Source organism: Phaeoacremonium minimum, assembly GCF_000392275.1.
Source record: "Phaeoacremonium minimum UCRPA7 unplaced genomic scaffold PA7_03_scaffold_20, whole genome shotgun sequence".
Lineage (NCBI taxonomy): Eukaryota > Fungi > Ascomycota > Sordariomycetes > Togniniales > Togniniaceae > Phaeoacremonium > Phaeoacremonium minimum.
In genome coordinates this window covers 180824-208409 of record NW_006920927.1, presented here as the reverse complement: position 1 = coordinate 208409, position 27586 = coordinate 180824, and the positions used below count along the sequence as shown (strand labels likewise).

The 27586-nt window shown below is 48.5% G+C and overlaps 5 protein-coding genes across 5 annotated transcripts; all 5 read left to right on the top strand.

The window, feature by feature from the left end:
• Positions 1-596: 596 nt before the first annotated feature.
• UCRPA7_283 (putative copper amine oxidase protein) lies at positions 597-2758 on the top strand (the record flags this gene model as incomplete). Its single annotated transcript, XM_007912880.1, has 4 exons — positions 597-923; positions 1131-1652; positions 1762-2598; positions 2693-2758. The coding sequence occupies 4 exons, from the start codon at positions 597-599 to the stop codon at positions 2756-2758; spliced, it is 1752 nt and encodes a 583-aa protein (XP_007911071.1).
• A 6917-nt stretch (positions 2759-9675) lies between these two features.
• UCRPA7_282 (putative succinate-semialdehyde dehydrogenase protein) lies at positions 9676-10881 on the top strand (the record flags this gene model as incomplete). The annotated part of the gene is made up of 5 exons (XM_007912879.1): positions 9676-9903; positions 9956-10079; positions 10140-10549; positions 10606-10699; positions 10757-10881. 5 exons carry the CDS (start codon positions 9676-9678, stop codon positions 10879-10881), a joined length of 981 nt encoding a protein of 326 aa, XP_007911070.1.
• A 786-nt stretch (positions 10882-11667) lies between these two features.
• UCRPA7_281 (putative amino acid permease protein) lies at positions 11668-13444 on the top strand (the record flags this gene model as incomplete). The annotated part of the gene is made up of 4 exons (XM_007912878.1): positions 11668-12057; positions 12121-12326; positions 12380-13260; positions 13317-13444. The coding sequence occupies 4 exons, from the start codon at positions 11668-11670 to the stop codon at positions 13442-13444; spliced, it is 1605 nt and encodes a 534-aa protein (XP_007911069.1).
• Positions 13445-23405: 9961 nt separating this feature from the next.
• Positions 23406-24859, top strand: UCRPA7_280 (putative duf221 domain-containing protein; the record flags this gene model as incomplete). Its single annotated transcript, XM_007912877.1, has 3 exons — positions 23406-23429; positions 23497-23815; positions 23913-24859. 3 exons carry the CDS (start codon positions 23406-23408, stop codon positions 24857-24859), a joined length of 1290 nt encoding a protein of 429 aa, XP_007911068.1.
• Positions 24860-25527: 668 nt separating this feature from the next.
• On the top strand, positions 25528-26814 carry UCRPA7_279 (putative fad binding domain protein; the record flags this gene model as incomplete). The annotated part of the gene is made up of 1 exon (XM_007912876.1): positions 25528-26814. One exon carries the CDS (start codon positions 25528-25530, stop codon positions 26812-26814), a length of 1287 nt encoding a protein of 428 aa, XP_007911067.1.
• Positions 26815-27586: the final 772 nt, after the last annotated feature.

Genomic DNA, 27586 nt, shown 5'->3' with positions numbered 1-27586 from the left:
GGACATTCAAGTACGATAGAACAAACACATGTTTCTTATTGAAAATAAAAAGATGATAGTGAGAAATAAAAGTAAAGTTTAACAAACTGTTGAAAGCAGATATCCCGAGAACTTTCATATGTGTATATACTCTCATCACGACCGAGCCTCATCAGTTGTTCTTCCCTGAGTTCGCTAGGCCATGAGACCCTGAATCTGACCCGTACGAAATGGCGCTGAGGTGACTTTAGTGCCTTATCTTTGATTTTCGACCGCTTTACAGGTGCCAGTCCAACATGGAAGCCTACCCGCCTAGAACTTTAGAGTACACTAATAACTCTTAGCAATCCACATTGGTCAAGGCCCTACCTACAGCGAAAAAGTCCGATTAGAGGGGCGTTTCGGGAGCCATTCGCCATGACACTGGGACTACAGTGCCTTATTCGTTGACCAATTGTCACACCAACTAGAGCGGGAAACCATCTCCAAGATATAAATTCCTCACAAGGGTTCAATCTTGACCAATTTCAGGTGGTTCTGGCAGGTGCCCACGATTCCTCACTACTTTACTACACCGTCAGGTCTTGTGGAGCGTATACTGCTCTCTACAGCTCACGATGCATCCTCTTGACCCCCTAACACCGTCTGAGGTGGCCGTCGCAGCCAATCTCATCAAACGCCACAACTCCGGCGAGAGTGTGCACTTCAAAAATATCACACTAATAGAGCCTCCCAAGAAGGAGTTGAGAAAGTTCCTAGTAGCGGAGCGAAATGGCTCTCCTCGGCCCCCTATTCCTGCTCGGCGAGCATCTTCATTATATTATATCCGAGGAACTGCAGACTTGTATCTCGCAACAGTCGACCTTGGCAATGCAAAGCTAGAGCAGGCAGAGAAGCTCGACTCTCGTTACCACGGTCAAGCTGATATGGATGAGGTGATTGAGGTCAGAGACAGATGCCTGAGTCACCCAGAGGTCATGCAGAGGATTCGAGATTATCAGCTTCCTGATAACTTCGTTGTTGTATGCGATACATGGCCTTATGGAAGAGACTCAGAAGAATCGAGTAAAAGACTTGCTCAGGTCAGAATCAATCTATCCAATCTCCCTCGCCGGCAGCAAGTCCTCAAAATTGCTGACACGGTATTCTAGTGCTATCTATACGCCAAAGACAAGTCACATCCTGGGTCAAACTCTTATGACAATCCTCTTCCATTCTCGCCAATCATTGACTACATCACCAAAGAGCTTGTCGCTATTATTGATCTGCCCCTTGGAGCGGACCATGCTGTGACACCAGACGTCAAGTATATCCCTCGTCCTCCCAGGGAATGGCATCACGATCTCCAATCTGAGCCAAAGAGAACTGATCTTAAACCGCTCACTGTTCATCAACCCCTTGGCGCCTCGTTCAATGTTGATGGACATCTGGTGACTTGGCAGAAGTGGCGTTTCAGAATTGGCTTCAACTGGCGAGAAGGCATGGTCTTGCATGACGTAACCTATGACGGCCGGGAGCTATTCCATCGCCTAAGCTTGAGCGAGATGTTCGTACCTTATGGTGACCCTAGGACGCCGTACTCAAGGAAAAGCGTTTTCGATGTCGGTGACATTGGAGCTGGCGTTGCTGCCAATAACTTGGCACTGGGATGTGATTGTCTGGGACTCATCAAGGTAAGTCCTGTCGATATGTGTTTGGTGCCTAAGCGTAGACTAACCCGAGAGCTCTAAACAGTATTTCTCTTTCACCCTGAGCGATTCAAACGGTAAACCTGTTGAAAAGCCCAATGCCATTTGCATGCATGAGATCGACGACGGCATCGGATGGAAGCACACTGATGGCGCCACTAAGCAAGTCTCTATTGTGCGATCGCGTGTGCTCGTTTTGCAGACTATTATCACTGTCGGTAATTACGAGTACATTTTTATGTGGCACCTAGACCAGGCAGCTGCAATCCACTACCGCATCCAGGCCACGGGTATTCTGTCTACCGTACCCATTGCCCCTGATGTGAAGGTTCCGTGGGGTACCAACGTCAACCATGCCGTGATGGCCCCCTATCACCAGCACGTCTTCTCTTTGAGAATTGATCCGACCCTCGATGGCGACAACAACAGTTTCATTGAGGAAGACTCGGTCCCCATGACATTCGACGACAACAACCCCGTTGGTGTGGGATACATCACCGAAAAGAGAGTCCTTTCAACCTCCGGAAGTTCGAAGGCTCAGCCGAACCGTGTGCACAAGATCATCAACCCCTCGATCATCAACAAGATTTCGGGAAATCCTGTGGCGTATTCTATTCACAGCCCGCAGAAACAGATGCTGCTGGCCCATCCTCAGTCATGGCATGGGAAGCGTGCAAAGTTTGCATTCCAGCCATATTGGGTAACTACCTACCGCGATGGCGAACTGTTTGCTGCTGGCGACTATACCTATCAGTCACTTCCAGATGATATCCCAAGAGGTGCAAATATTCCGAGAAAGGGAGATCTAGCAGCATGGGCTGGGCGGAACGACAAAGTCAATGATGAGGACATCGTCTTGTGGCATTCAATCAGCTTGACGCACAACCCTCGCCCCGAAGATTATCCAGTGATGCCTTGCGAGACGATGATGGTGAGCTTGAAACCCAGTGGGTTCTTCGAGTACAACCCTGCTCTGGACGTACCGCAGAGTACTCAAAGAACGAACCAGAGTTTTCTGTATGAAGAGCGGCAAGGTCAGATTAAAGACTCTTGCTGTGGGCCGAAGCTTTGAAGCGATCGGCTTGAACTGAGAGAGAGTCAGGCGTTTGATTAGAGAACAATTCCTTCTCATAGGCTAGGTCTTGATATGAATGTCATCTTTTTTGCCATGTTCTCGTCTCTTCTGAAGCTCGTGAACTTTGATACAGAAAACAGTGTTCTGTTTCACCGTTGCTTGGTGGTCTTGGTGCTTTCGCCTTGGTATGCATTCAAACTGTGTGTTTCCTCTCCCAGCATGATGGTTTCAACCAAGAAATAGCAATGCTGAGATGTTCCCATTCCAGCGAACACGTTCCCGGTAGAGCATGAGGCTCACCAAGGAGAGATCAATAGTCAATATGATGGTCATACTTTCCTTCACAGATGGAAGTACGCCTGGCCCGAAAACAGCTCCAGTCCATTTACTGAGTGAAGGCCTGATTCCATCTCGAGTGCGGAAGTATGCTCTGTATCGACCCATTGGAGATCGATCCCATCTATGAGAGAGTTCGCCGCCTCTAGGTCAGTCTCAATAGCGGTATTCATGAGTGTGTCCGAGCTTGTCTCAGCTTCGTCGACAAACGACTCAGTAGCCATTTCGTGGATCATCCGTAATGTCGGACGATGAATAACGATTTTACTTATACCCTCCCAATTCTTTTCTATGCTTCTTCTCCCGTCTCCACTCATCATTATCTGTCTTTCCCATGTCTCGCCAACTGGTACTTCCCTTGCTAGAGTTTCGAAGACATCCCGTATTGATTCTGCTTCAGACCAGAGCTCAGCGAGTATAGCCAACGTACTAGAACAGGCGCGAATAGCATCGGAAACATCGGCAGATTTGTAAGAGGGCTTCCAGCGGGAGACTGGAGTGGCATAGAAGCAGTAGAGAAGTGTCACTCCAATTTGAAATTGTGTCAGAAGCTAGAAATGATGAGTAAGCTTTGGGTCAGAAAAAAAAAGGGAAAGCAGTTGACGTGGACTGGAGTGGTGTCAACGAGTGCCGAGAAGGAATAAGCGTACCCCAAGCCATGGCTGAGCGATCTCTTTTGCCATCTGAAATCTGCGGAATAAGATAAGTGCTTGGCAGCATGCCTGCACAGATAAGTCACCAGCTACACCTTGTGCTATTGTCCTTGTTGGTCGGTAGAGCATTACGAGGTTGTAATAATGTATCATCTTGAGCCACCCCAGACTTACATAGCCCTTTTGAGAGGGCTCTGATGATGTACCCGATTGTCGATTCCATTCTTTTAACTTCTCCAATGTGTTCGCCCGCCAAGCGAATGCCTCATCAGAATGAGTGACGAAACCTTTACTAAGGACTGTCTCTTGAATTTCTGATTCAAGTTGCCGGCTGGCTAGAACATGAAGGGCTGTCGAAAGGTTGGTAGGCGAATGGCACCCCAAAAGTTGAGACCCTGGCCGCACAGATGCCGCTGCGCTCAAAAGTTGATCATCGTCGATATTTTCAAAAATCTATGGATTGTCAAGCTCTCGTATCTTGGAAGGGGTAAATTGTCACATACAGGAACGGTAATATGGTCATCTCGAACTGAGCATGGAAAGTCATATGAGCTGCAAACTGCTCGATCGATTCCATATGCACACCAAAATATCCTGCGGCGATGCTGGATATGAATCACCATGTCACTGTTGGTAACTTGAGGCTCCGCTTCGCTCAGGTGCAACTGCGACATAATGCAAAATCGGATCGTCCAGGATGACAAAGCAATGATATTCTCCTGCGATGGCATATGTAGGGCGTAAATGGTGAGGAGAAGGAAACCTTGTGCGCGTATCAGGGGTTCGGGGCAAGCAACAAGATACCTAAGGTACTTTGTAGTTGCCAGAGTATAGAGAGCCTATATGAGAAGAATCGTCAGTTTTAAACCACGTTTCATTAAGGAACTCTTTTTTAAATACCTGAGATCTCGAAGGTCCATTAATGCGGACCTTCGTCATTAGAAATGCAATGGAATACACCTAGTTGATACTTAGCGACGAATTGTATTACTGTACCCAATGATGCATACCATGTAAACGAAAAACCCCTTCCATCGTGTGGATTCGGGGACAACATGTCCTCGATCTTTCCAAGACTGAGCCCATTCCAGAAATTGGTGCTTGAGTAGAAATGGATACTGGGAATGAGCCATGTCGAAGTAGGTCTGGAATAGGAATCGCTCTGTATCCGAATCCACATCCAATGCTTCGGCAGAAAAGTCATCCTGCATTGCAGGAGGTGTTTGATTAGAGATACCGGCTAAGACGCCAAAGAAATTAGGGCCGAAGTGGTTTGGAGGCGTATAAGCCAAAGGCATATGTGCTGTGTAATTTACTGCCTCATGCTGATGCTGGAGCGGAGAGTCAAGTTGGGCCGGATAGTCTTGATAGTCATTGACAACCGGTGGATGAGACTAAAGAGTTGATCAGACGCATTGTATCATTGGGAGCAAGTGAGGTCATGTTGAGTGTCCATAATTAAAGCCTTGCGATTGTGCAACATACCTGAATGTCTGCTCCGGGTGTGGAAGCTGTCCTATCCTCTGAACATGTCCCATTGATATGGTCAAGACTCTCTTGAGGAATGAGTGATTCCAGTTGCGCTATCCGCTCTTCCAAACGTTGCACATATCTTAGAAGGAGTTAAAGACCTGTACGAGAGTAGGCTTGGCCTTGTGAGGTAGTCAACTTACTGGGCTTCTAGAGGCGGCTTCGTGGCTGCCGATTTGAATGGAATACACTCTATATACGGTCAGATGAGGCTCGATCGGTCCAGGGAGTACATAGCCCTTACCAGAGCCGGATTGAATACAATTTTCACAGGGCCGGACCTCGGTACACTTGAACAACACTGTTAGAACGAGATGGCGTAACGGGATGTCGATTGGTACTCAAGTGACCTTTTGCTTTCGATGTCGACAACGAGCGCATGCCAAAAGCTTCGCCCTCTTGGGTTTCTCCTGCTCCGCTTGCGCGGCCATGCTCTCAATCTTCGCTAGACTTTCGTCCCCGCGGTAATATCAGCACTCTCCGCCCTCCGATTAAAGGTGGGTGGTTCATGCTGCCAATCCGTTGCCATAAGCGTAGTGGGTCTTCCTCCCATGAACCTGTGGAAAAAGTGTTGGTCCGGCACATTACGAGTCAAACGGCATCATGTACCCAGCAGGTCCATCCCGTCCAGCCATCGGACCAGCAGTCCGATGTGCTCCTATCTCTCGAGGCGCTTACCACATCAGGCTAGCCACTTCTTTCATAGCCGCTTCGCAGAAAGTGCCGAATGGACGCATTAGCTTCAACCATTGTGGACCTGAGCATATGCGAAAGGACCCTCAAGCAGTAAGTAGTACTATAATTAAAGATTTAGGAAGCTCTGAAATGCAGAGTAAATATTGTTTTTTCAGATTTTCGACTTTGCAGGCCTACAAGACGTTCATGGTCAAGTAGCTAATCATGATTGTACTACAGCAAACTATTAACATTGCTGTTTTCAATTGTGGTTATACATGTCCCAGCATTCAAGAGGCTCGGGGACAATATCACGATATTTTCGCCTCATTATTGAAACCAGCTGCAGAGCGAGTCTGTAGTAAGGTCTCTAAGTCAACAAAGGTTGATTTGAACGTCACAGGGTGGGATACTGTTAATCAAGTATATCCTGCAACATTAGACGACATAGCAGCTATCATCATTAGCGGATCGCCCAACGGAGCATACCAGGACCTGGACTGGATTCATGCGTTAAACAAATATCTTTCACGTATGTGAAGTGAGCCAACTCTCACAATAGTGTCATGACTGACCTCCGCTAGGGATTTATCTATCTCACCCTTCGATAAAGCTCTATGGGTCATGTTTCGGCCACCAAATCATCTGTCAAGCCATCTTTAGTGAACAAGGTGCTATTGCAAGAAAGAATCCTGCTGGCTGGGGCCTAGGGGTGCATAGCATAGAAATAACGAACGAATTCGCGAAGACATTTTCCAGATTTATCCCTTCAAAATCATTACGGCTCCAATTTCTACACGGTGATTACGTTGTCCTGCCTCCTTCAGAGCTTCCCGACGATGTTCAATTCGTTGGTTTTACATCACACTGCCAAGTCCAGGGCATTTATCAGACAAAGAGGATTCTCACGTTCCAGGGTCATCCGGAATTTGATCAGTTCATCGAAACAGAATGTCTGAAGCTTGTTAGTAAGCGCGTGGGATGGGAATCCGAATTCACCTTTGCTGCTATTGCGTCGGCACAGCAAAATGATGATGCCACAGTTGCGGCAGATATAATAATGGCATTTATCCTCGGTCTTGAAAACGCCTTATAGTAGAAAGAAGCATTGGGATGCTACGCTTGAGCATAGTTTTTGGGCCATCTTAAATATGATGTTCTCAACTCGATGAAGAGACTTTGTGTGCCTCCATGATGTCCTTCATCCGCTTGATACCCTCCGTTATTCGATCTTCCTTATGGAAAGCCCAGCAGAGCCTAATGGTATTTCCATATCCATTCTCGGATCTCTCTTTGCTTCCCTCGTCACCTTTAACCTCGAACATCTTTCCGTATGCAAATTTCAACTGATGCTGCTCTATCGCAATTTTGGCAAGAACCGAGGCCGGAGGGTAGCCTCTAGGCAAGGTAATCAATAAGAAGAAGCCACCTGCAATCAACGTCTCACCATCATTGCGCGGTGATTGCCCCGTGCCACCCAAGACAGCTGTTGAGTACGGTGCTCCGGTTGTGATCTGAACTCCGAGGGGTTCGAGGTGCTCTTTGATGGCAGCGATCATCGCGTGATACCGTGCTGAATAGCATGGAATTAAGTTGTCCTGAATGTGACGCTCTAAAGCGCCAGATGAGAGCATCTTCTCAACGAAAGTTGAAGCAAGATGACTAGGGTTTCCACCTGAAATCGAGGCTCCACTAAGATATAAGTTCAGCAAGATTACGTCAACTCAATGTCATGACATTGTGTGTACTTACGTGGTTGCCAGGAAAGTTGCGAATGCCGACGTACTCTGTGCCCAAGAGACCCGAATTCCAGGAGCGATAATCTTTGAAAAAGAACCATTGCTGACTGTATTTCCCCATTTACTCTCAGGATCGATTTCTCGGTTGACGTCAACAAGTCGTGGAGGCAGGCTCAATCTTGTGCTGCCTAAGGGTTCGTCCTTTTCATGTGGCCAATAAAGGAAGTCGTAGACATCATCAGAGATAATCAGTGCTTCATATTCGATTGCTAACTTGACAAGATCGTAACGGTGCCGCAGGGACATAGTCTTGCCACTGGGATTAGAGAATGTGGGCACCAAGTAAATGATATGCTTGTAGATCTTTTCGTATCCTTTTGAAGGCATTTTCAGCTTAGGTCTATCCGGTGCAGCGCATTTGGCAATGTCCGCCTCAGCCTCCGCAAGACCTTTTCGCAGAAACTCCAAATCAACGCCTTCGTCATCTTCTGGAACACCTCGAAGTTTGCCAGTAAAACCACAATCTTCAAATATGGGACAAGCCAGGAAATATGTTGGCTCAACCATCCATATGCGTCTAGTGTAAGTCGGATCTGTGAATCTGAGGAGGATGTTGGATAAATTCTGTGATGCGCCTCCCGCAACGCACAGCGAACTTTCTTCGACGGCTTGAGGATTGTTATGATACACAGATCCAAGCCATCGTGCCATTTCCTTCCGCAGAGGAGCATTGCCCCTGCTTGGGCCGTATATCAAGGCCGCACTAGCAGCGTCAAACTCCGTCAGAACGGCATTTGCACCTTGGTTTAACTCTGCTGAGGGGAACAGTTCGGGGGATGGCCAGCCCAATTGCAAATTGATTTGCTTTCCTGTCGGAAGAGAAGAAGTCATGGCAGCAAGGGGAAAGACACCAGTGTAAGTTCCAATATTCGTATGCGATTGTAAAAAGAAATCCGCCTCCAAATGAACATACCCGATTAGATTCGCATGCGTTCTTCGTCCATCATAGTAAATGCCGAAACAATACTTATTTTCGGCTACATAAGACCGCTGATCGCTTGCATTGCTAGAGCATAGTAATGTGTAGGAAAATCTCAATGGCTTTTCGGGCGTCCTGTCCGATGGGGTGGATGATAGAATCGGAGACTATGGTACTAACTCAACCTCCATCAGCACAGCGGCGGCCCACCTTCCTAGGGGTGTTCTGCCCCCACATCCCATGGCCACTTTCTCTGCGCAGCGTTTTTTTCTCTACATTAGAACCCTAGTCAATCCAAAGCATGTAGGATCTTAGTGCCTAGTCAAGACATCTTTCATTGCATTTTGCCGCGACTCGACTATGGCGCAACAGTTGCCATTCCAGGTGCGTGGCAACAGTCAATACCCTCGCGGGCGTAATAGCTCATGATTAACGAGACCGCTGTTTAGCTGCTTCGTCCCTCCTTATTTAAAGCACATTCTTTAGTAGACGGCAACTGGGTGAACGCGGCATCGGGGAAGCGATTTAACGTCATAGGTTAGGCGGCGGTATTGACGAACTTGACCCATGACTAACCATCTTAGATCCTGGAACTGGGGAACATTGGGCCACCGCACCAGACAATGACGCCAGCGATGTGAATGCTGCTGTCGAAGCTGCTCAAAGAGCTTTTGTCACATACAGCAAAATCAGCCCTCGAGTTCGTTCTCGTTACCTTCACACATGGGCCGCACTCATCCAAGAGAATAAAAATGATCTGGCAAAGATCATTACCTATGAGAATGGAAAGCCCTTGGCAGAGTCTTTAGCAGAACTTGACTATGCTTACAATGCCGCCTGGTGGTTTGCCGGCGAGGCAGACAGAATCCAGGGAACAGTCTTCGATTCCTCGACACCGAGCAAGAAAGTCATGACGATCAAACAACCCATTGGAGTGGTCGCAGCACTAGTTCCCTGGAATTTCCCTGTAGCGTGAGTGACCTCAATCTTGCCTAATGGGATCCTGCTTACATCTGAAAGCATGATTGCACGTAAAGCAGGAGCGGCCCTAGCAGCCGGTTGCACCATGGTAATCAAACCATCTCCAGAGACGCCATTATCAGTGCTTGCATTAGCAGCATTGGCCGAGGAAGCCGGATTTTCCAAGGGGGTTTTCAACATTCTGACAACAAGCTTGAGCAACACTCCGAGCCTCAGCGAAGCCCTCTGTCGCCACCCTCTTGTCAAGAAAGTCACATTCACAGGCTCTGTGAGTTGTATTACTGCCCATGCTTGACTTATCTGCTAACAATGAACTTTAGACAAGGATAGGCAAGCTCGTGGCTAGAATATGCTCCGATGGTTTGAAGAAAGTCACTCTAGAACTTGGCGGCAATTGCCCCTTTATCGTGTTCGACGATGCCAACCTGGATCAAGCAATAGATGGTAAGAAACTTTCTTGTATAAGTTTTTTACCTAAAACAAAAAGCTAACGGTGTGTAATAGCGCTGATGAGCTTAAAATGGAGGAATGCTGGACAGGCGTGCATCAGTGCCAACCGGGTGTACGTTCAGTCTGGTATCTACGAAAAGTTCGCCGCGATGGTGAAAGATCGAACCTCAAAGCTTGTCGTGGGCCACGGTAGCTCTCCAAACTCTACATTGGGTCCCGTCACAACACCTCAGTCTCTAGATCGAGCAATAGCACAGGTCGAAGACGCCAAAACACATGGCGCGCGGATCCTATTGGGAGGAGAGAAGGTGAATGGCGCGTCTGGATACTTCTTCCAACCAACTATTATAGCGGATGCAACAAAGACCATGCGTGTGGCTGACGAAGAGACGTTTGCACCTATTCTGTCTTTATTCAAGTTCAAATCGGAGATCGAGGCTGTTCAAGCTGCGAATGATACATCTGTAAGTGAATAATGCTTTGCTGTACATAATGACGGTCACTGACCATTTGGCCAAAGATGGGCTTAGCCTCCTACGTTTTCACCAAGAACCTAGACAGGGCATGGAGGCTCATGGAGGACCTCGAGGCTGGCATGATTGGACTGAATACAAGTAAGTCAAGCTTAGCTCGCCTCGCATATTTGCTAACAGTCTAAGGTGCAATTTCAGGTGCTGAATCGCCGTTTGGTGGAATGAAGGAATCTGGATATGGGAAAGAGGTGGGCAAGGACGTTGCAGTAGATGAATACCTAATCACGAAAGCTGTTTCCGTGGGATTGGAAAGCCGGCTTTGATAGTTTCTCCAGTATAATCATAGCATGTCTGGAGCTACTTAAATGATTTACATCAGTCCTTTCCCTCGTACTGATATGATAATCAATCAGGCGGTATTTATCTCCCAAACGGACGTCTAGGCGGCATGCACAGCAATTTCGGTGGATACTCAACACAGGCCACCGAAATCACCGTGGAAACGGAAAGTCATTGATTTGTGAGCCGTATATAAGCAATACGATAGTTTTAACAAATTTCAAGAACACTGAAAATTCCGTGATAGAAACTTGCAATAGGGCGACATGACCAGGTTATCCTATGGCTGCTAGACATCCTCACATCCTTGGAATTGTTTTCTGAAGTCCAACAGACTAATTAGTCCCAGCTATTTGAAACCCGGCAGGTTGGTCAGAGTTAAACATGTTTTACCTTTTACGGTCTAGCCATTGCCACTCCTAACACTAGCGTATTTTTTCGGGCTCATCGGACGACATAGAAATGAGAGATATCACACATGATTGGTCATCGGACTTTTTCGGACAGCACCTTAGTGTAGAGATTGATAACAACCAAAAGAGCGCTGGATCTGGGGTTTAATTTCTAGCTGTGTTAGTGAAGATTTACCGACGCGTCCAGATGCCCAAGAGAGAGGAGAGTTTTGTTTCTCCATATGTGAAGAGCACATGCCGCCACTTCACCTCACTTTATCTAACATGAGGTTCTCACCAACGAGATCTATATAACACCAACTGATCCTCCGTCCCCTCCCGCTCCCCTCAACAGAGTCAAGAAGCAGAGTCTTCAAGATGCCGGAGATGGAAAGCAAAGAGATCGTTGCGGTCACAAATGACAACACCACCGAAGTTGACATCGGCAAAGTTGACCCCGCCAACGATGTCGTGATCGATGATGGCGTACGACGTGCTCTCAAGTCCCGGCATCTTCAAATGATTGCGCTGGGAGGAGTAATCGGTCCTGGGACGTTCTACGCCACGGGGTTCGCTTTACAGTATTCTGGACCTGTTGGGTCGCTAATTGGTTACATTATCATTGGTCTTGATGTACTCCTTGTTACTCAGTCCCTAGGAGAGATGGCTACGTTGTTCCCTACTACCGGCTCTTTCAACGAGTTTGCTGGCCGTTTCGTGGACCCTGCTCTCTCGTTTGCTCTTGGATGGAACTATTGGTATATGTGGGTATGTGATCGCAGCTAAGACCATGATCTCTTCATAAGAAAGCTGAATTGTGCTTTATGACAGGGAACGATATTGGCAAACGAATACAACGGAGCTGCGTTGATCCTCAGTTTCTGGACAGATAAAATCCCCAATTATGGGTGGATTCTAATCTGCTGGGCTTTCTTCATGGGCACTTCTCTTCTTGGAGTCCTGGTATATGGAGAGATGGAATTCTGGCTGGCTTCCTTCAAGTTTGCCGTCACCCTCATATTATACATTGTTGCAATGTAAGCTTTTCGAAAGCCGTTTACAAGTATTCCCATAAACTGACTCGATATAGTCTTATCGACACTGGAGCCATTGGAAGCGGTGATTATATTGGCTTCCGTTATTGGAAAGATCCCGGTCCCTTCGCAAATGGTATCAATGGATTCGGCAAAGTCCTGGTTCTGGCCGCCGTCATGTACTCCGGTACTGAAGCTGTCGCGATCACTGGTGGAGAGTCTCGAAATCCCAAGAAGGATATCCCCAAAGCATTGAAACAAACCTTCTGGCGTATTCTTATCGTATATGTGGGCATGGTCTTCTTCACCGGATTGATTGTTCCTTCCAACTCTGAGGGCTTGCTCAATGCCACATCAAAGTCAGCGTCATCTCCCTTTACCGTTGCATTGAACCAGGCCGGTTGGGGAGGCGCTGGAAACCTCATCAACGCTATTATTGTTGTCACGCTTCTGTCTTCGATCAACTCAGCAATCTATATTGCAAGTCGATGCATTTACGCTCAAGCAAAGGTTGGACGAGCGCCATCAATCTTCGCGAAAACGACACAGAACGGGGTTCCGGTTAACGCCATCGTTTTCACTAATCTATTTGGATTGATCTCATTACTCAATATTTCGGAAAATGCCGGAAATGTCTTCAACTATCTGCTTTCCATTTCAGGCTCGGCAGCATTCATTGCCTGGGCTTTCATTGGACTGACACATTTACGTTTCCGCCAGGCGATGAAGGCGCAAGAAATGCCTGTTTCAGGGCTTCCCTTCAAGTCGTTTGGCTACCCATACGTGCCCTGGACTCTGTTCGTCGCCAACATCTTCCTTGTCCTTATCTCTGGCTACACGACGCTTTTGCATCCTTTTGATCTAAAAGGATTCATCTTTTCTTACCTAGTTATTCCCATCTTCATCATACTATACATCGGATGGAAGCTATATCATAGTGAGTGGACGGACCTTCCTCTTTGATCGACTAAAATCATTGCTGACTCTAACCAGAAACTAAATGGGTCAATCCTGCTGAGGCAGATATCACCAATGGTAGAAGAGAATGGCTGGGTGGCATGGATGAAGAAGAGTCTCACGGAGGGTTCTTCAGGAAAGTAAAGAATGTCGTAGTAGGCTAGACTTCTGCGGTTTCAGTCATAGAAATAGCCATGCGATCAAATGTGCATATCACGTTAAGAATCAGATGGAATGCATTTCATCTGTAGTATCTGAAGTTGGCATATATAAATATAGGAGCTTATCGAAGTAGTTTGAGCGCTGCACCCCTTTCCATGACCAGTATACTCCTATTGAGATAAAATGATGAATCAGTTGATAAACAATTAAATACCATGTTAACTTAACTGTTCATGCCATAGAATTACTGCTCAATCAAAAATTTCCAACGCATATCGTCACGTACGGAAGTGCGAATTCACCCAAGATTCTTGCGACTAGGGTTCCATCGGAATGAGGACCGATGCGCTATTCAGGTCTCCACCCAACCTAGACTTCCGCTAGCTGCTTCTTGTCGCGACGAATGGCCGTCGGACACATGAGGCCGAAGTACTTGATTATCTTACTGATCAATAATTGATTGAGGAGATATGTATTGGATTTCACGATTGGAACAATTGACGTCCGATGGGAGTGGATCAGGGAACAGCGGCAAATGGGGCGTATGTCGATTGTGTTTGTTAGATTTAGTAAGACGTAATTTAATTTCCTTCTATTTATGATTGTATCATTTTCATATTTCGAGCCTGGTGTACAATACAGCTCCATTTTCAATCCTCCTGCAAATCCGATTCCTCTTTTTGCATCATCCAAGTTGGTCCCACGAGACACAGCAGCACAAAATGGCAGCAAGCACTAAGACATTCGCATGCGATGATAGGGTTCTTGACCCAGCTATCAAGTCTCATATTGCAAGTCTTTATGCTGCAGTGGATAGTAAAGACCTTGAGGTTTGGGGGGCACATTTCACCGAGGATGCTGAGTTGAAGAAAGGCACCTCTAATGTGAAGGGAAGAGCTAGTAAGATCTATGGACTTCTTTGAATATGACGCAAGATCCAAACGAATATTTATTGACTGCTGCCCCCTCGTAGAGCTAGTTGATCTTGTGACAAAGTCTTGGGGAACTCTGGAGAGTCGCGATCATACAGTGTATGCGGTCTTTCCCTTCGGCCCAGTAGCGGAGGAGGTCATGTTACATGGAAGAAGCAACAATGTTTACAAAAGCGGCGAGACTGGCACATTCACATGGGCGGCAAGAATGCATTTTACGAGAAGTGATGATGGCAAGGTTTTGATCGACAAATACACGATCATCGTCGTAAGCACGGATGAACCCCTAGCTATCTTACCATATCAGCCACGCTTACTATCATAGGATCCTCATCCCTCGATCTACTAACACTTCTGTGGCGAACGCACATGAATTATTTGTGAGAGCCGAAAAATCGCGATCATAAAAGGTCTACTACGGAATTTGGATGCCTCCAGATAGCCTTGAAGCAATGGGGGGCCAAAGAAACCAATGCATAGATGGAGCATGTTTAGAAGCGAATAGTCACAAGTTGCTGAGATTGGGGGGGTCATACTCACATGTCTCAGTCTATTACTGGCAGCTTCTACAATCAACTATCGATTTTGCCTCATATTGATTATTTTGCCTAACATAGAAATAGACCAAACCTTTAGGTGCCGTGGTCAGCCATCCTCATCAGCACAGATCTCCCACAACATCCTAGATGTCGTGCGGTGAATACCACTTTGTTCTAACTGACGGACAAGAACCGCCAGACTCTGTTTTGTGTCTTTAGGGAGATGGCCTAATGGCTGACTTCGGGGGATGGATACCGCCAACAATTCGAAACAGTCCCGATAGTATTCCGCCTTGGGCCATCTATCTGCAAAAATTGCTAGAACAGCGCTACAGTCACGGAATGCGTTGTTTGCCTCTCTCGGGACCGGAATTGCCCTCGCCCATACAATGTACCAGAGAGTCACAGCAGCTCGAAATTGTGACAAAACCTGGACAAGTCAGCGGCATAGATCGGTCACAGGGGGGCTGAACGTGCTTACCACGAGCCATGGTTGCGCTATCTGCTTCTTCTTTTGAAGCGATCGGAAACTAGTGCACGCCGCACAGCTTGCTTCAAGAGCATTATCCGCTATAGAAGAAAAAATGTTCGTTTTGTTGACAAAACAGATCGAAAGTCGGGTGAGATGACCGATATGTTGAAGCCAAAGCGCGTTTTGATAGCCCTGATTACTCTCCACACTGCAAATATGACTTAGCTATCAACATACAAAATCATGCCTTGCCCATGAGTCCGACCAACCCATGGCTAGCCCGAGGGTGAAGCGACGTACCTGTGTCCCGAGATAGCCTCGGGATCCTCCCATTCCCTCAAGCTCTTCAGCATGTGCATTTCCAGTTCAAGCGGTACCGTGTCCTCCAAATCATCTTTCTCTATCATGTGTAAGAGAAAGGATTGCATCGATCTGGCTTTGCAGATATGGGCAAAAGTTCTTAGATCAAAGCATGTCGTGTCCTCTCCGGAACCACAGTCCGAGAGCCAAGGAATATGAAATCTAGCTATAGATGTACCGTCGAAGAGGGGGCTCGAGATGTACATATCAGGTAGACTGACCGGGGTGCCGAGCGCTGAGCTCACTGCTCTGTCAAGACTGAATGGCTCGGGTTAAATTTGAACCTTCCACAAATTGTTATTTAATTACTTACACATAAGCACACGACCATACTCGGATTGACATCGAGTTGGAGGGGTCATCGACGTCTTTCTTCAGACGATGAAATCGATGTAATGCTGCAAATTTCATGATAGCGCCGCTGATGTGTGCTATTCGCCAAGTACTTTCCGCATGAAGGGCGAACATGGCAGACAACAGCATTGCTTGCAGACGAATGAGGGGCGTTGAAGTAGAATCCACCATAATAGATTGCTCTGCTTGTGCTCTTGACTTCAGAGTTTGGTACATCGAATAAGGTGAAGTGTCTGATTTGGATTCAATAAGAGATCCAATGGCAAATATCTAATTCTTTGTTAGTCGAGATTAGGTTACGATTGTTCGGGACATGATTACCATGTTGACGAAAAAGACTGGCCATCCAATCAACGTAGCATTTGCCAAAGACCGTTTCCATTCATCGTAATACTCGGCACATGTTTTGACATCGAGAAAGGGGTATTGTGGATGAATGACAGTAAAGTATGACCGAAAGAAGGATGCGGCGGCCGAGAGAGGTATATCATCCGGACACACACCCTGGTTACTTTGCGTCTCGGCTCCACCATTAGTCAAGCGTGACATAATAGTTGAGATGGTGCTGGCCTCCCCGTTGCCTCTATCAGAGCCACCTGGGTTGAAAGGAACTGAGCCAAGCAGCCCACCACTCCCAGGAGACGTTTGCTGAGATGATCGGCCTGCATTATGAGATGTTGGCGAGGCCTGCCATTGAGAGTGACTTCCACCAGTGGCACCCCGAGATGTGGAAGGCAGATTTGCAGATCGTGGCGTATCAGCTTGAAATAAATGAAAGGTGGAATCAAGAGATTCATTGAGATAATGCTGGTCCCAGCTTCCGGGGGATGGACGCGGCAACAAGATCTGCTGAGAAATGCCTGACGACATCGTCGTGTTACATGCTATGAAGACTGTTAGCACAAAGACATGCCAAGTCGGAACATGTTTGGCCGGCATACTGGTGCGCGCCGCAATGCAATTTTGACATGATGAGTCTTCCTCGAAGTCACATTGGTAGTTGTTCTGGGCACAGCGCTCGCAGGCGCGCTTCCTCTTTCCGAGTAGCGCTATCCCATTTGAAGGAGGAGACATCGTGTCTGGCTGACGGAATCCAGAAGCTTATGAATGTATGGAGATCTCATCCCCGAAGCTTGCCTGGTCATCTGTTTCGTTTGGCCATCGATGGACGTGTGGAAGCACTGCAATTGAGCAGCAACTGCTTCACTAAGACGATGATCACCCAGACCTCGATGCTTCCTCGTGACCGGTTTCACGGCTCCTTATCTGCAACAATGTCAACCAATAACAACGAGTCTTTGCTCGAAGTCACACAGCGGCCGGAGTCTGCGTTATTTTCACTGCGAAGCTTTCCAGCGCGATATGTAGCGGGGTTTGGGCTGACGTCTGAACCACTAAAGCGGTAGCACCGCCTGTCCTCCCGGCGGAATAACTAATGCACGAGTGGGCCAATCAAAACATCTTGACCATAGTGGTCTTTGCAAGCAGATCGAGGACGTCAACTTCATGGTCTGTCAAGGGACCAAGAAAACATTACTCCAATATTTCAATATAGGATATCTTGATTGACTTCCTCTCAGTAAGTCGCGCTATTACACTTGTCCGTGGTTGCTAAAGGGAGGTGATGCCACATGGTGCTAATCGTTACAACCAGGGAGCTCAGCTTTCAGTCTTCCAGTCCTTGGACAGAACGGATGGTGTCTATTCTATTTGTTCTCGATGAATTGAGCGCTTAAACTCCAATAACTCGCCTATCTATCTAGCACGCATCAATTGTCAACCTGAAAATAAATTGTCGAATATGTCACTCCTTGCTGTTTTTACTCGCCTGTGAAGTCTTATATTGTAGGGCCTATGGGACAGCGGGTTACCTGGGTGTGTTATTGACATCACTACCTCGGAACCTTTTCTGTCTTTGAAGCCCTGTCGCTAGAGTGACATGCTCTTGCAGCTCGTCAACTTTTGCCTCTTTTTATGCATATCTGTAATTATCTTTCGATATTGCGTGTCTGTGAGAAAGGAGTCTCAATATATCTGTGATCCTAAATGGCTTCGTACCCGCCACAGGCCCTTGTGTCTCTCGTAACGAAACCCCTTTAGCGATCCTTCAGATCCTACAGCAGAATATATATATGCCCTTACGCTTACCAGACACCTGACAGAGAGCCAAGTTCCTGCACCTACGTCGGGACTACAATACTTTGCCGTCAGGATGGAAGCCTTTCAGAAAATAATCCGGAAAATAGCCCTTGGTCGGCCAGCTCAAGGCTCCAACGTAGCCCCAAAAGTCCCAACTGATGAAGTTCTCAGCCCGTTCTTCTTCGACGATACACCACTATACCGCAATGCTGTAAGTTGCTGGAAACTTCGATTCAATGATGTTCTGGATGCGGATAAGCTGCATGCTGCTCTGACACAGTTGATTGAGGTTGGTGGTTGGACAAAATTGGGAGGGCGATTTCGGTTGAATGTAAGACGGGCGTGTAGCACCCGCCCGGGAATGCAGGCGCTGATACTAGACGAAGGGAGACAAACTTGAGATTCACATACCGCAAGCTTTTACTAGTGAAAGGCCAGCGGTCAACTATTCACACAAGTCATTCGACATCAGCATCGACGAGCATCCACAGGCCGCATCCTATCCTGACGTGAGGCACAGGGAGGGATCCTTCGAGGTGCCACATGGCCGCATTGCCGACCTTGGCCTGCCCGATAGCACACCGCGTTGCTTGGAAGATTATGTGAACTCCGACAGCTCGCAGCTCTCTCTACACATTGTGAACTTTACAAACGCCACCCTTGTGATGCTCTGCTGGCCGCACATTGCCGCAGATGCAATTGGCCTGCGAGAAATCGCCGCTGCTTGGAGTCTCGTTCTCGCAGGGCGCGAGGCTGAGGTGCCGCCGATGTTATCATTTCAAAATGACCCGATGTCGACGGCTGGTCGTGACCCGGGGTTTCAGGAGAGGCATTTTCAGCAAGATATCCTTCTCGAGCGACTATGGCTTATCTTCTGGGGCCTACGTTATCTCTTGGACACATGGTTCTGGCCGAAGATGGAGCCGCGCGGCATAGTCCTCTCACGAGAGGCAGTACAGAGGCTCAAAGATGCAGCGATTGCGTCCTTACCAGAAGAAGAGGGAGGAGGTAAGCCATTCATATCAAACGGCAATGTCATCTCTGCGTGGATTGCATCCATGACCGCGAGCGTCTTGCCATCCACATCGCGGCGAACTGTAATCATTTCTAACGCAATGGATCTGCGCGACCGAGCACCGTCGCTGTTTCGTGCAAGTGCAGAGCAAGGCTCGTACGTGCAGAATGCCTTGCTTCCTGTCTCCACAGTCCTTCCAGCGCAACAGTTATTTCCAAACGATGGAGGGTTGGGTCCAGCTGCCTTGGCAGTGCGACGCTCTATCGACATTCAAGGTCAAGAGGGGCAGGTGCATGCTCTCGCGAGGCTGGATCGGCGCTCATTGGCTGACGTGGGCATCCCGCCTGTCTTTGGAGATACAAGCTCTTTTTTTTGTCATTCTATCAAATTGGACCAAAGCTCGGATGTTCGACAAAGTGGACTTCGGGCCTGCTGTCGTCAGTCGACAATCTGGCAATCTCCTTAGTAAGTAGCAATGAGGAGACCTCGACGTTATTGAACAAAAGCAGACACTGATCAGAGACAGGTAAAGTTGAGAGTAGACCAGTGTATTACCAAGCTGAATGGGTGAGCAGAGACAACGTCTTTGCCCGGAACTCCTTGCTGTTTAGCGAGACGCCTTCGGGGGGTTACTGCATCGATGGCCATCTGCCTCCGGAGATCTGGCGCAAGATCGGAGATGCTATGCGTTGCATGTAAGCCCTCTAGACAAGGGCCCTGGCCGACTTGATTATCCAGGACCTTGATGCCCATGTCACGTAAGGGTCTCCCCTCGTTGCCTATTATTCGGGTCCTTGCCATAGCCGACTTCCAACTTGTGCTGTAGCGCTCCCCACCAGGTCGTGAAGTATGTGATCTGTCAGAGTTGAAGGGCCGAAGTTTCGAGGGATGGTTTCGAAATGGCTGGTGTCAATTTTGACATTCTTGACAGTCTTGACAGTGTTGAACTCTGTAAAGGAAGGGAGCAATGACAGCCAACTTGATTGCCATGCAGCACACTAAGCGCACACACTGCGTACTCTACCTAATACTTTACTCCATAGTAAATGTGCAACTGCTGTAGTACAGTATACAAGTAGAGGGTGAGCCCTCCGTATTGATGGATGGAGATATGGGATGGGGCCGACGGGTCACGGCAGCGGCAGCGGCAGGGAGCAATCAACGACGCCGAGGGAACGGCTCGCCCGAAATTGATGCGATGCTGGGCGTGGATCATTTCGTTCATTCATCCATTCAGTGCAGTTGAATGCTCTCAGATCCACGGATGGGTCCCCGCGACTCCCTGTCACAAGCGGTGTCATCATCCCCGGGCTTTTGGCACTTTGCAGCCGTGCAGATCTGTCACGCCAGCGGCCGCAGTCTAGAATGCGCCCATTCGCGCGGTCTCAGTGGCCGAATCCACTTCTGTCACTACCGTGATGATCGCTGGGTCCCCAGGCTCCAGGGCCTCCCCCAAAGGGCCCCTTATCCGCCGGCCGGTGGCATGCCATCGTAGCTGAAGCTCTCCAGGGTCCCTCGGGTTTCTTTACGCCATCAATCCACCCAGCTCCACAGCGTCATTGAAGAGCGTGGCCAGTGAGGGCGCCCGCAAGGCCCAAGAGTGCGCCAGAGCAGCCAGACGAGCGAGGCTACTATGCAGTAGTTGGAGCGATCGCCATCAATATTCTGGTGGCTTGCAGGGGAGCTATGCCCGATTGGGTTCTAAGGCCCTCTTTGGAGGCCACCGAAAAATCGTTGCTGCCCCTCTTTTGGCCTCTTAGTCTCCTTTGGGCTGGGCGCGGACTCTCCCGCCAGAAGCAGACGCTCGGTGCCGCCGTCGTCAGACCTGAGAGAATGAGAATGAAAATGACAATGCGGCTACCTTTGCCGAAGTGCCTCACTCATTGACAGACAGACACACTTCCAACTGACTATACACTATACACACACTACACTACTGCTGCAAGACATCTTCGTCTCGACCTGAACGAACCCAACCGTCCAACCATCTCGACTCCAGGCTCCAGAGAGCTGCTGAAACTCACTCGCCCGTCTGTCGGTCTGTCTCTCTGTCGGTCTACCTGCCTTGCCTTGCCTTGCCTTGCCTTGTCTTGTCTCTCTCTTCAGCCGGCGATGCAAGTCGCCGCCTCCGCCACAGGCACCAGCATCTGAAGCCCCCAATGAAGTGAGCGATCGAGACCGCTAGCTATCCATGGCCTGGAGTGAAGAGCTGCTGCCCGCAGCACTGGCCAGCAGAGGCATTTCGGTCGAACTGGTAAGCGATAAGGGAATCTGTGGCCTTGTCTCATCGAGCCTGTGTATGCTAATGAGAGATATCAGAATCAATCTGATCCAAGAGTCGGTTCTGGACGTGACAACTCCACTGGAGGGACCCTCAGCCATTTGGGAACAAACTCGTCGTCTCTGTCATCGCTGGGGAGCACTTTCGTGCCCGTCTTGATCTACTCGGCCGTATGCTTACTCGCCTTTGTCACCCTTCGCCGCCGTTGTTCCCGAGTCTACTCGGCCAGGACATTGTCGAGCATCAGACCACCCACGTAAGGAAGCATTCACTCATCACACGCCCTCGATGTCCCGCCGTTCGCATGCACTGACCATAGGAAACTCTAGACATCTGAGCCAATCGCTACCCCGGGGGTGGGTCGACTGGCTTAAGCCTTTCTTCTTCGTTCCCGAGAGATTTATCTTGAACCACTCCTCACTCGATGCCTTTCTCTTCTTGCGCTACCTCAAGGTACTCGGCATCATCTGCTTCGCTGGCGTTGTTTGTGTCTGGCCCATCCTACTCCCCCTCCATGGCACTGGTGGCCGTAAGCTCTCCGAGCTTGACCTCCTGACCATTGGCAATGTCGCCCAAGCAACGAAGTTCTATGCCCATGTGGTGGTAGCATGGGCGTTCTTTGGTTAGTCCGAATGCTACTCAACTTGTCTCCTAGATGCTAAGACGAGACTAGGCTTCATCCTCTACATGATATCGAGGGAGTGTATGTATTATATTAACCTGCGTCAGGCCTACCTCCTTTCTCCTCAGCAGGCAAATCACGTCTCCTCTAGGACAGTGCTCTTCACCTCTGTCCCGGAAAGGTATCTCAGCGAGAAAAGAATCCAGAAGCTATTTGGAGAGTCTGTTCAGCATGTGTGGATACCACGAAACACGAAGGCTCTCAGATCAATGGTCAAGGAACGATACGAGACTGCCGTGAGATTGGAGAAGGCCGAAATAGAACTCATTAAGCTCGTAAATGCGACACGAAACAAACAATTGCAGGCGAAACCACGAAAGCTGTTGGACTTTTCTGGCGCTATAGGCTTGCCGATCTACGGCAAAAAGGCAAAGAGCCCAAGTCAAGACGAATTACATGAGGTCGAGGAGACGTCGTCGAAGGATCCGGAAGGGCTTGAAATTGCTGAGAAACAACAACATTCTCCACTATCGAGTCCAGGCTCATCGACTGGAGGATCGACCGGAGAAAAATGTTCAGACCCCGAATACACTCACCCTTACGGCCTCGATAAGTCACTTCCCGACGTCAACGGATCTGTAGCGGCTCGCTTTATCCCGCACGAATCACGACCCACCCACCGACCTCTCGCAAATTTTGGACGAAAGGTCGACACGATTAAATGGACGCGGTCACGAATCAAGACGCTGAACAGACAGATTGCCAAGCTCCGTCGACAGCATCGAAGTGGCCGTGGCGCACCCATAAACGCTGTCTTCGTCGAATTCGATTCACAGGTCAATGCTCAAGCTGCCTACCAGATTGTTGCTCACCATCAACCACTACATATGTCGCCGCGATATATAGGAATTCGACCGGAAGAGATTGTGTGGAATTCGCTGAGAATGAAATGGTGGGAGCGTCCGATACGCAGGTTCTTGATGATGGGAGCGATCGCAGCTGGCGTCATCTTTTGGTCCATTCCGTCTGCCCTTGTCGGTACGATCTCAAATGTGGAATTTCTAAGCACCAAGATTTTCTTCCTCAAATGGATTGCCAGCCTCCCCGGTGTTATCACAGGCGTCATACAGGGTTTGCTTCCTGCCCTCGCCCTTTCCTTGTTGATGGCCATGGTGCCAGTCATGCTCAGGGGTGGGTTACCATTCTTTTCTGTTTTGCATCCTTTCCCATTGAGGAAAAGCATTCTAACATGACTACATTTAGCTTGTGCAAGGTTTGCAGGAACACCATCCCTGTCTATGGTCGAACTTTTCGTGCAACATGCATACTTCATCTTCCAGGTGGTGCAGGTGTTTCTGATTACCACCCTTACTTCTGCCGCCTCCGCAGCATTCACCAAGATTCTGGAGGATCCTCTGTCAGCGAAGGACCTTCTGTCGGAGAACCTTCCAAAGGCATCAAACTTCTACTTATCGTACATTTTGGTGCAATGTCTAGCAGCTGGCGCCAATGGGCTCGTGCATTTGCTAGAACTATTCCGACACGAGGTGATTGCGAGGTTTAGCGACGATCTACGATTACGGCACAGGCGGTACCATAAGCTCCGTGTAGTACATTGGGGAGCCATTTACCCTGTTTTCACCAACATGGCTGTGATCGGTAAGCAATTGAATGCCAGCCTCATACTGATACCGCGATTTTCAAGTTGAACAGTTGCTGATTACCTCCAATCTAGCTATTAGCTATTCCTGTATAGCTCCGCTAATTCTCGTCTTCGCGGGCCTTGGGATGTGCTTTTCGTACATGGTGTACAAGTATAACCTGCTTTACGTCTTTGATACCGAACTACTAGACAGCAGAGGCCTGTACTATCCGCGCGCTTTGATGCATCTCATGGTTGGATTATACCTGGCGGAGATATGTATGATCGGTCTCTTCGCCTTGCAATCTGCATTCGTCCCCCTCATTCTCATGGTCATGTTCTTGGTCTTCACTGGCCTTGTCCACATATCGCTCAACGAGGCGGTCAGCCCACTGCTGTACAACCTACCACGAACACTTGCGCTAGAGAGTGAAGAGCTGGAGCAGAATGATCATCCTGGAGGCACCGGAGGACCACTTTTACCTGAAGAGCACGCCGGAGGCGCAGCAGCCTCATATTACGACGTTGAAGAGGCATTTGAAGATGAGGAGGACACCCCGGATAACAACACACTCGACAGGAGTGTAGAAGGCTCCCGAGGCCTAATGTCGTTCTTCACGAAATTCACAAGAACTGCAATTGAGGAGGATCTCAATGCGCAAGCTCAGGAGTCCGGACTTACAGCAGTACTTGCCAAAATCAACAGATGGATTACACCTGATCCAAATAAGGTGCCCAATTTCTTCATGAGATGGCTCCACCCCGAGATCTATGAGGATTTTAAGACTCTTCGACAACTCGTCGATCAGATGCCACCCGAAGAGGACGCAACCGACAAATTAGGCCAGCGAGCATACTGGCCGCCAGAGATGTGGCTGCCAGCACCGAAGCTGTGGATCCCGCGGGATGAAGGCCGTGTGAGTAGGCAAGAAGTGGCCCACACGCGGGAGGTGATTCAAATCACGGACCGCGGTGCGTGGCTAAACGAGAAAAACAGGGTCGTGGCTGACTTCAGCGCGACGCCGTATGAGGAGGAAAGAGTAATGAATCGGTTCTGGTAAACTTGGATTTTTTGTATCGGCGCACACAATACCCGGGCGGAGGACTCAATGGGAATTTCCTGGTCAGAGCAATCATTGTACAAGTGAGATGTATTGTATAGTAGCGCACTCTTGTATCAACAATCAGCGTTCTTGTTGGACTGATAGCATATTACACAGCGAAACAACACAAGAATTATCGTAAACATCCGAGAAGACTACATCCTATTGCTTGTGCACGCATACTGTCTCTATAACAAAATGCTTGAACTTTGCCCTACACCTTTGGTCTCACAAAACTTCGGAGAGATTTGAACTCTCATGATGAGTCGTTGTTTAGATAGCTTGAGCCTCAATTTCAGCAATTTAAAGACTAGTAGTGATGCCAACTACCATGTCAACCTTTGCATGCGGCACGTATGTCGAACTACCGCACAGGTGATCTTCTACACCGATGGTTCCGATTCGATATCAAACTATGGTTGGAAGCGGGGTGTGCAATTCAGCCTGCATATGTCACGGATCCTATTTCTATTGCCGGGTTGCGGCGTGATTCTTGCGAGTCTGAGCACAGACTGTCAATTTTAGAAACTATCACGAAGTTGTAGAGAATACCTCACGTCACGAAAACTTCACATCTTCCTTAGCCACGTCTCCCCTATATCAGCCAAGTCTAGCAAGCCGTCGCCATGGCAGACTTTCCTCGCCTCCCGCCTTCCGGTATCAAGGTGATCATAGTTGGTGCTGGTTTTGCAGGTATCTCTGCAGCAATCGAATGTGATCGCAAGGGACACTCCGTCACACTACTTGAGAAGTCTGCCGATATCGAGGAGATCATGCGCATAGGCGACATCATCAGCTTCGATCCCAATGGGGCGCGGAACTTCGAACGGTGGCCGGGCGTCATCGAGGCTATGCAACGCATTGCCCGCCAGACAACCTGGCTAGACCTGTACGACTGGAAAGGTAATTTTATTACTCGGCAATCGTTCGCCAAGGAGAAGGCCTGGGGTCCGAGAATCAACGGACACAGAGGCGAGTTGCACAATATCATCTACCAGCATGCCAAAGACCGTGGTATCGACATTCGTCTTGGGCAAAGGGTGACTGATTATTTTGAGACCGACGATCACGCTGGAGTCGTATTGAATGGCGAAACTAGGATGACTGCTGACATCGTTATTGCTGCGGAAGGTGTGCGGTCTCGTGGACGAAAGATTGTGCTTGGGTTCGAGGATCGACCAAAGTCGTCGGGGTATGCCGTGTATAGAGCTTGGTTCCCGGGAGATGTGATTGCCAAAAATGACATGTTGAAGCATTTCGTCGTGAATGGTGATACTCATCAAGGCTTCATTGGGCCAGACCTTCACTTTTTAGCATCGTCGCTCAAGGGCGGTAAGGAGTTCAACTGGGTATTTACACATATTGATGACGGCAACATCGAAGAGAGCTGGCAGTTTCCGGGGAAGGTGGATGAAGCACTTACATATCTGGACGGCTGGGCGCCAATAGTGAAAGAAATGGTGAAATCAACGCCCAAGACGGGAAGGTTGATCGACCACAAGTTGGTATTTCGAGACCCTCTGCCAACATTCATCTCCCCAAAGGCGAGAATCGCGTTGATTGGGGATGCCGCGCATCCATTCCTCCCCACATCAATTCAAGGCGCAAGCCAATCCATTGAGGACGGTGTCGCGCTGGCCATTTGTCTCGAGCTAAGCGGAAAGAAGAAAGTCCCGCTTGCTGTTAGGGCGTATGAGAAACTCAGATATGAAAGAGTACATAAGGCCCAAGCCACTGGCGTCAAGACGCGAGAGAAGTGGCACCGAGCTAATTGGGATACAATTCGGGAGAACCCAGAATCGTTGCATCTGACTAGGGAGGCATGGCTTCTCAATTTTGATGCTGAGGCGGATGCCTATAAGAGGTACAATGAGGTTGCGGCTACGCTACAAACTACGAAGTCACGACTATAACCCACTATATAGCATGTACTGCTACCATCAATCAGTCAGAATAATGTCGCCTTTGTCGCGCCATAATCCCATAGAAATAGATTCAGATGGTCACCATCGGATTAACTCTCCAAAAGGCGGGTGTAGAGTTTGATGTATGGCGAGAGATAAGTCTAAGGCTTGTTTTGAATGCCTTATGTAGCTAATATTAGCTTTCTTCTGGCATTAAAAATGCTTGGTCTCTTTCTACCTAAGTAGTTAAATGCTTTTCTGAACTCTTAAGCAACAAAGGTCATCGAGGAGGAGGTCATATCAAAGAGCAACTTACGTAATCAGCCCATATCAATCTTTGTGGCCAGTGAAAAACGTTCAAGCTAACGCCTTCCGCTTCACTCTGAGACTGAGAGTCACAACACTCTTTACTTGCGGAGGTCACCTCGGTAAATGCGACTTGCTCTCTAGACAGTGCTACTGTTTGATCTTTGGGCACCGAATGAGAACTGGGCCTGGGCGGGAAAGTCGCTGCTGGCCTGATCTCATTCCGTCTCCAATGGTCCGAGCCTCCAAGCGAGTATGACAATCACAACTACCACCACTTTTATCGTATCAGCCCTCATTCTGCTTCCTCTAACGGTGGCGATTTATTCGCTGTTCCTCCACCCACTCTCACGAATACCTGGACCTGCGCCTGCCTCCATCTCCAATGCATGGTATGCATATCATGTCCGAAATGGGTCTATGTTAGCGCTGGGTAAGACCATTCATCGCAAGTATGGGCCTGTCGTTCGTATAG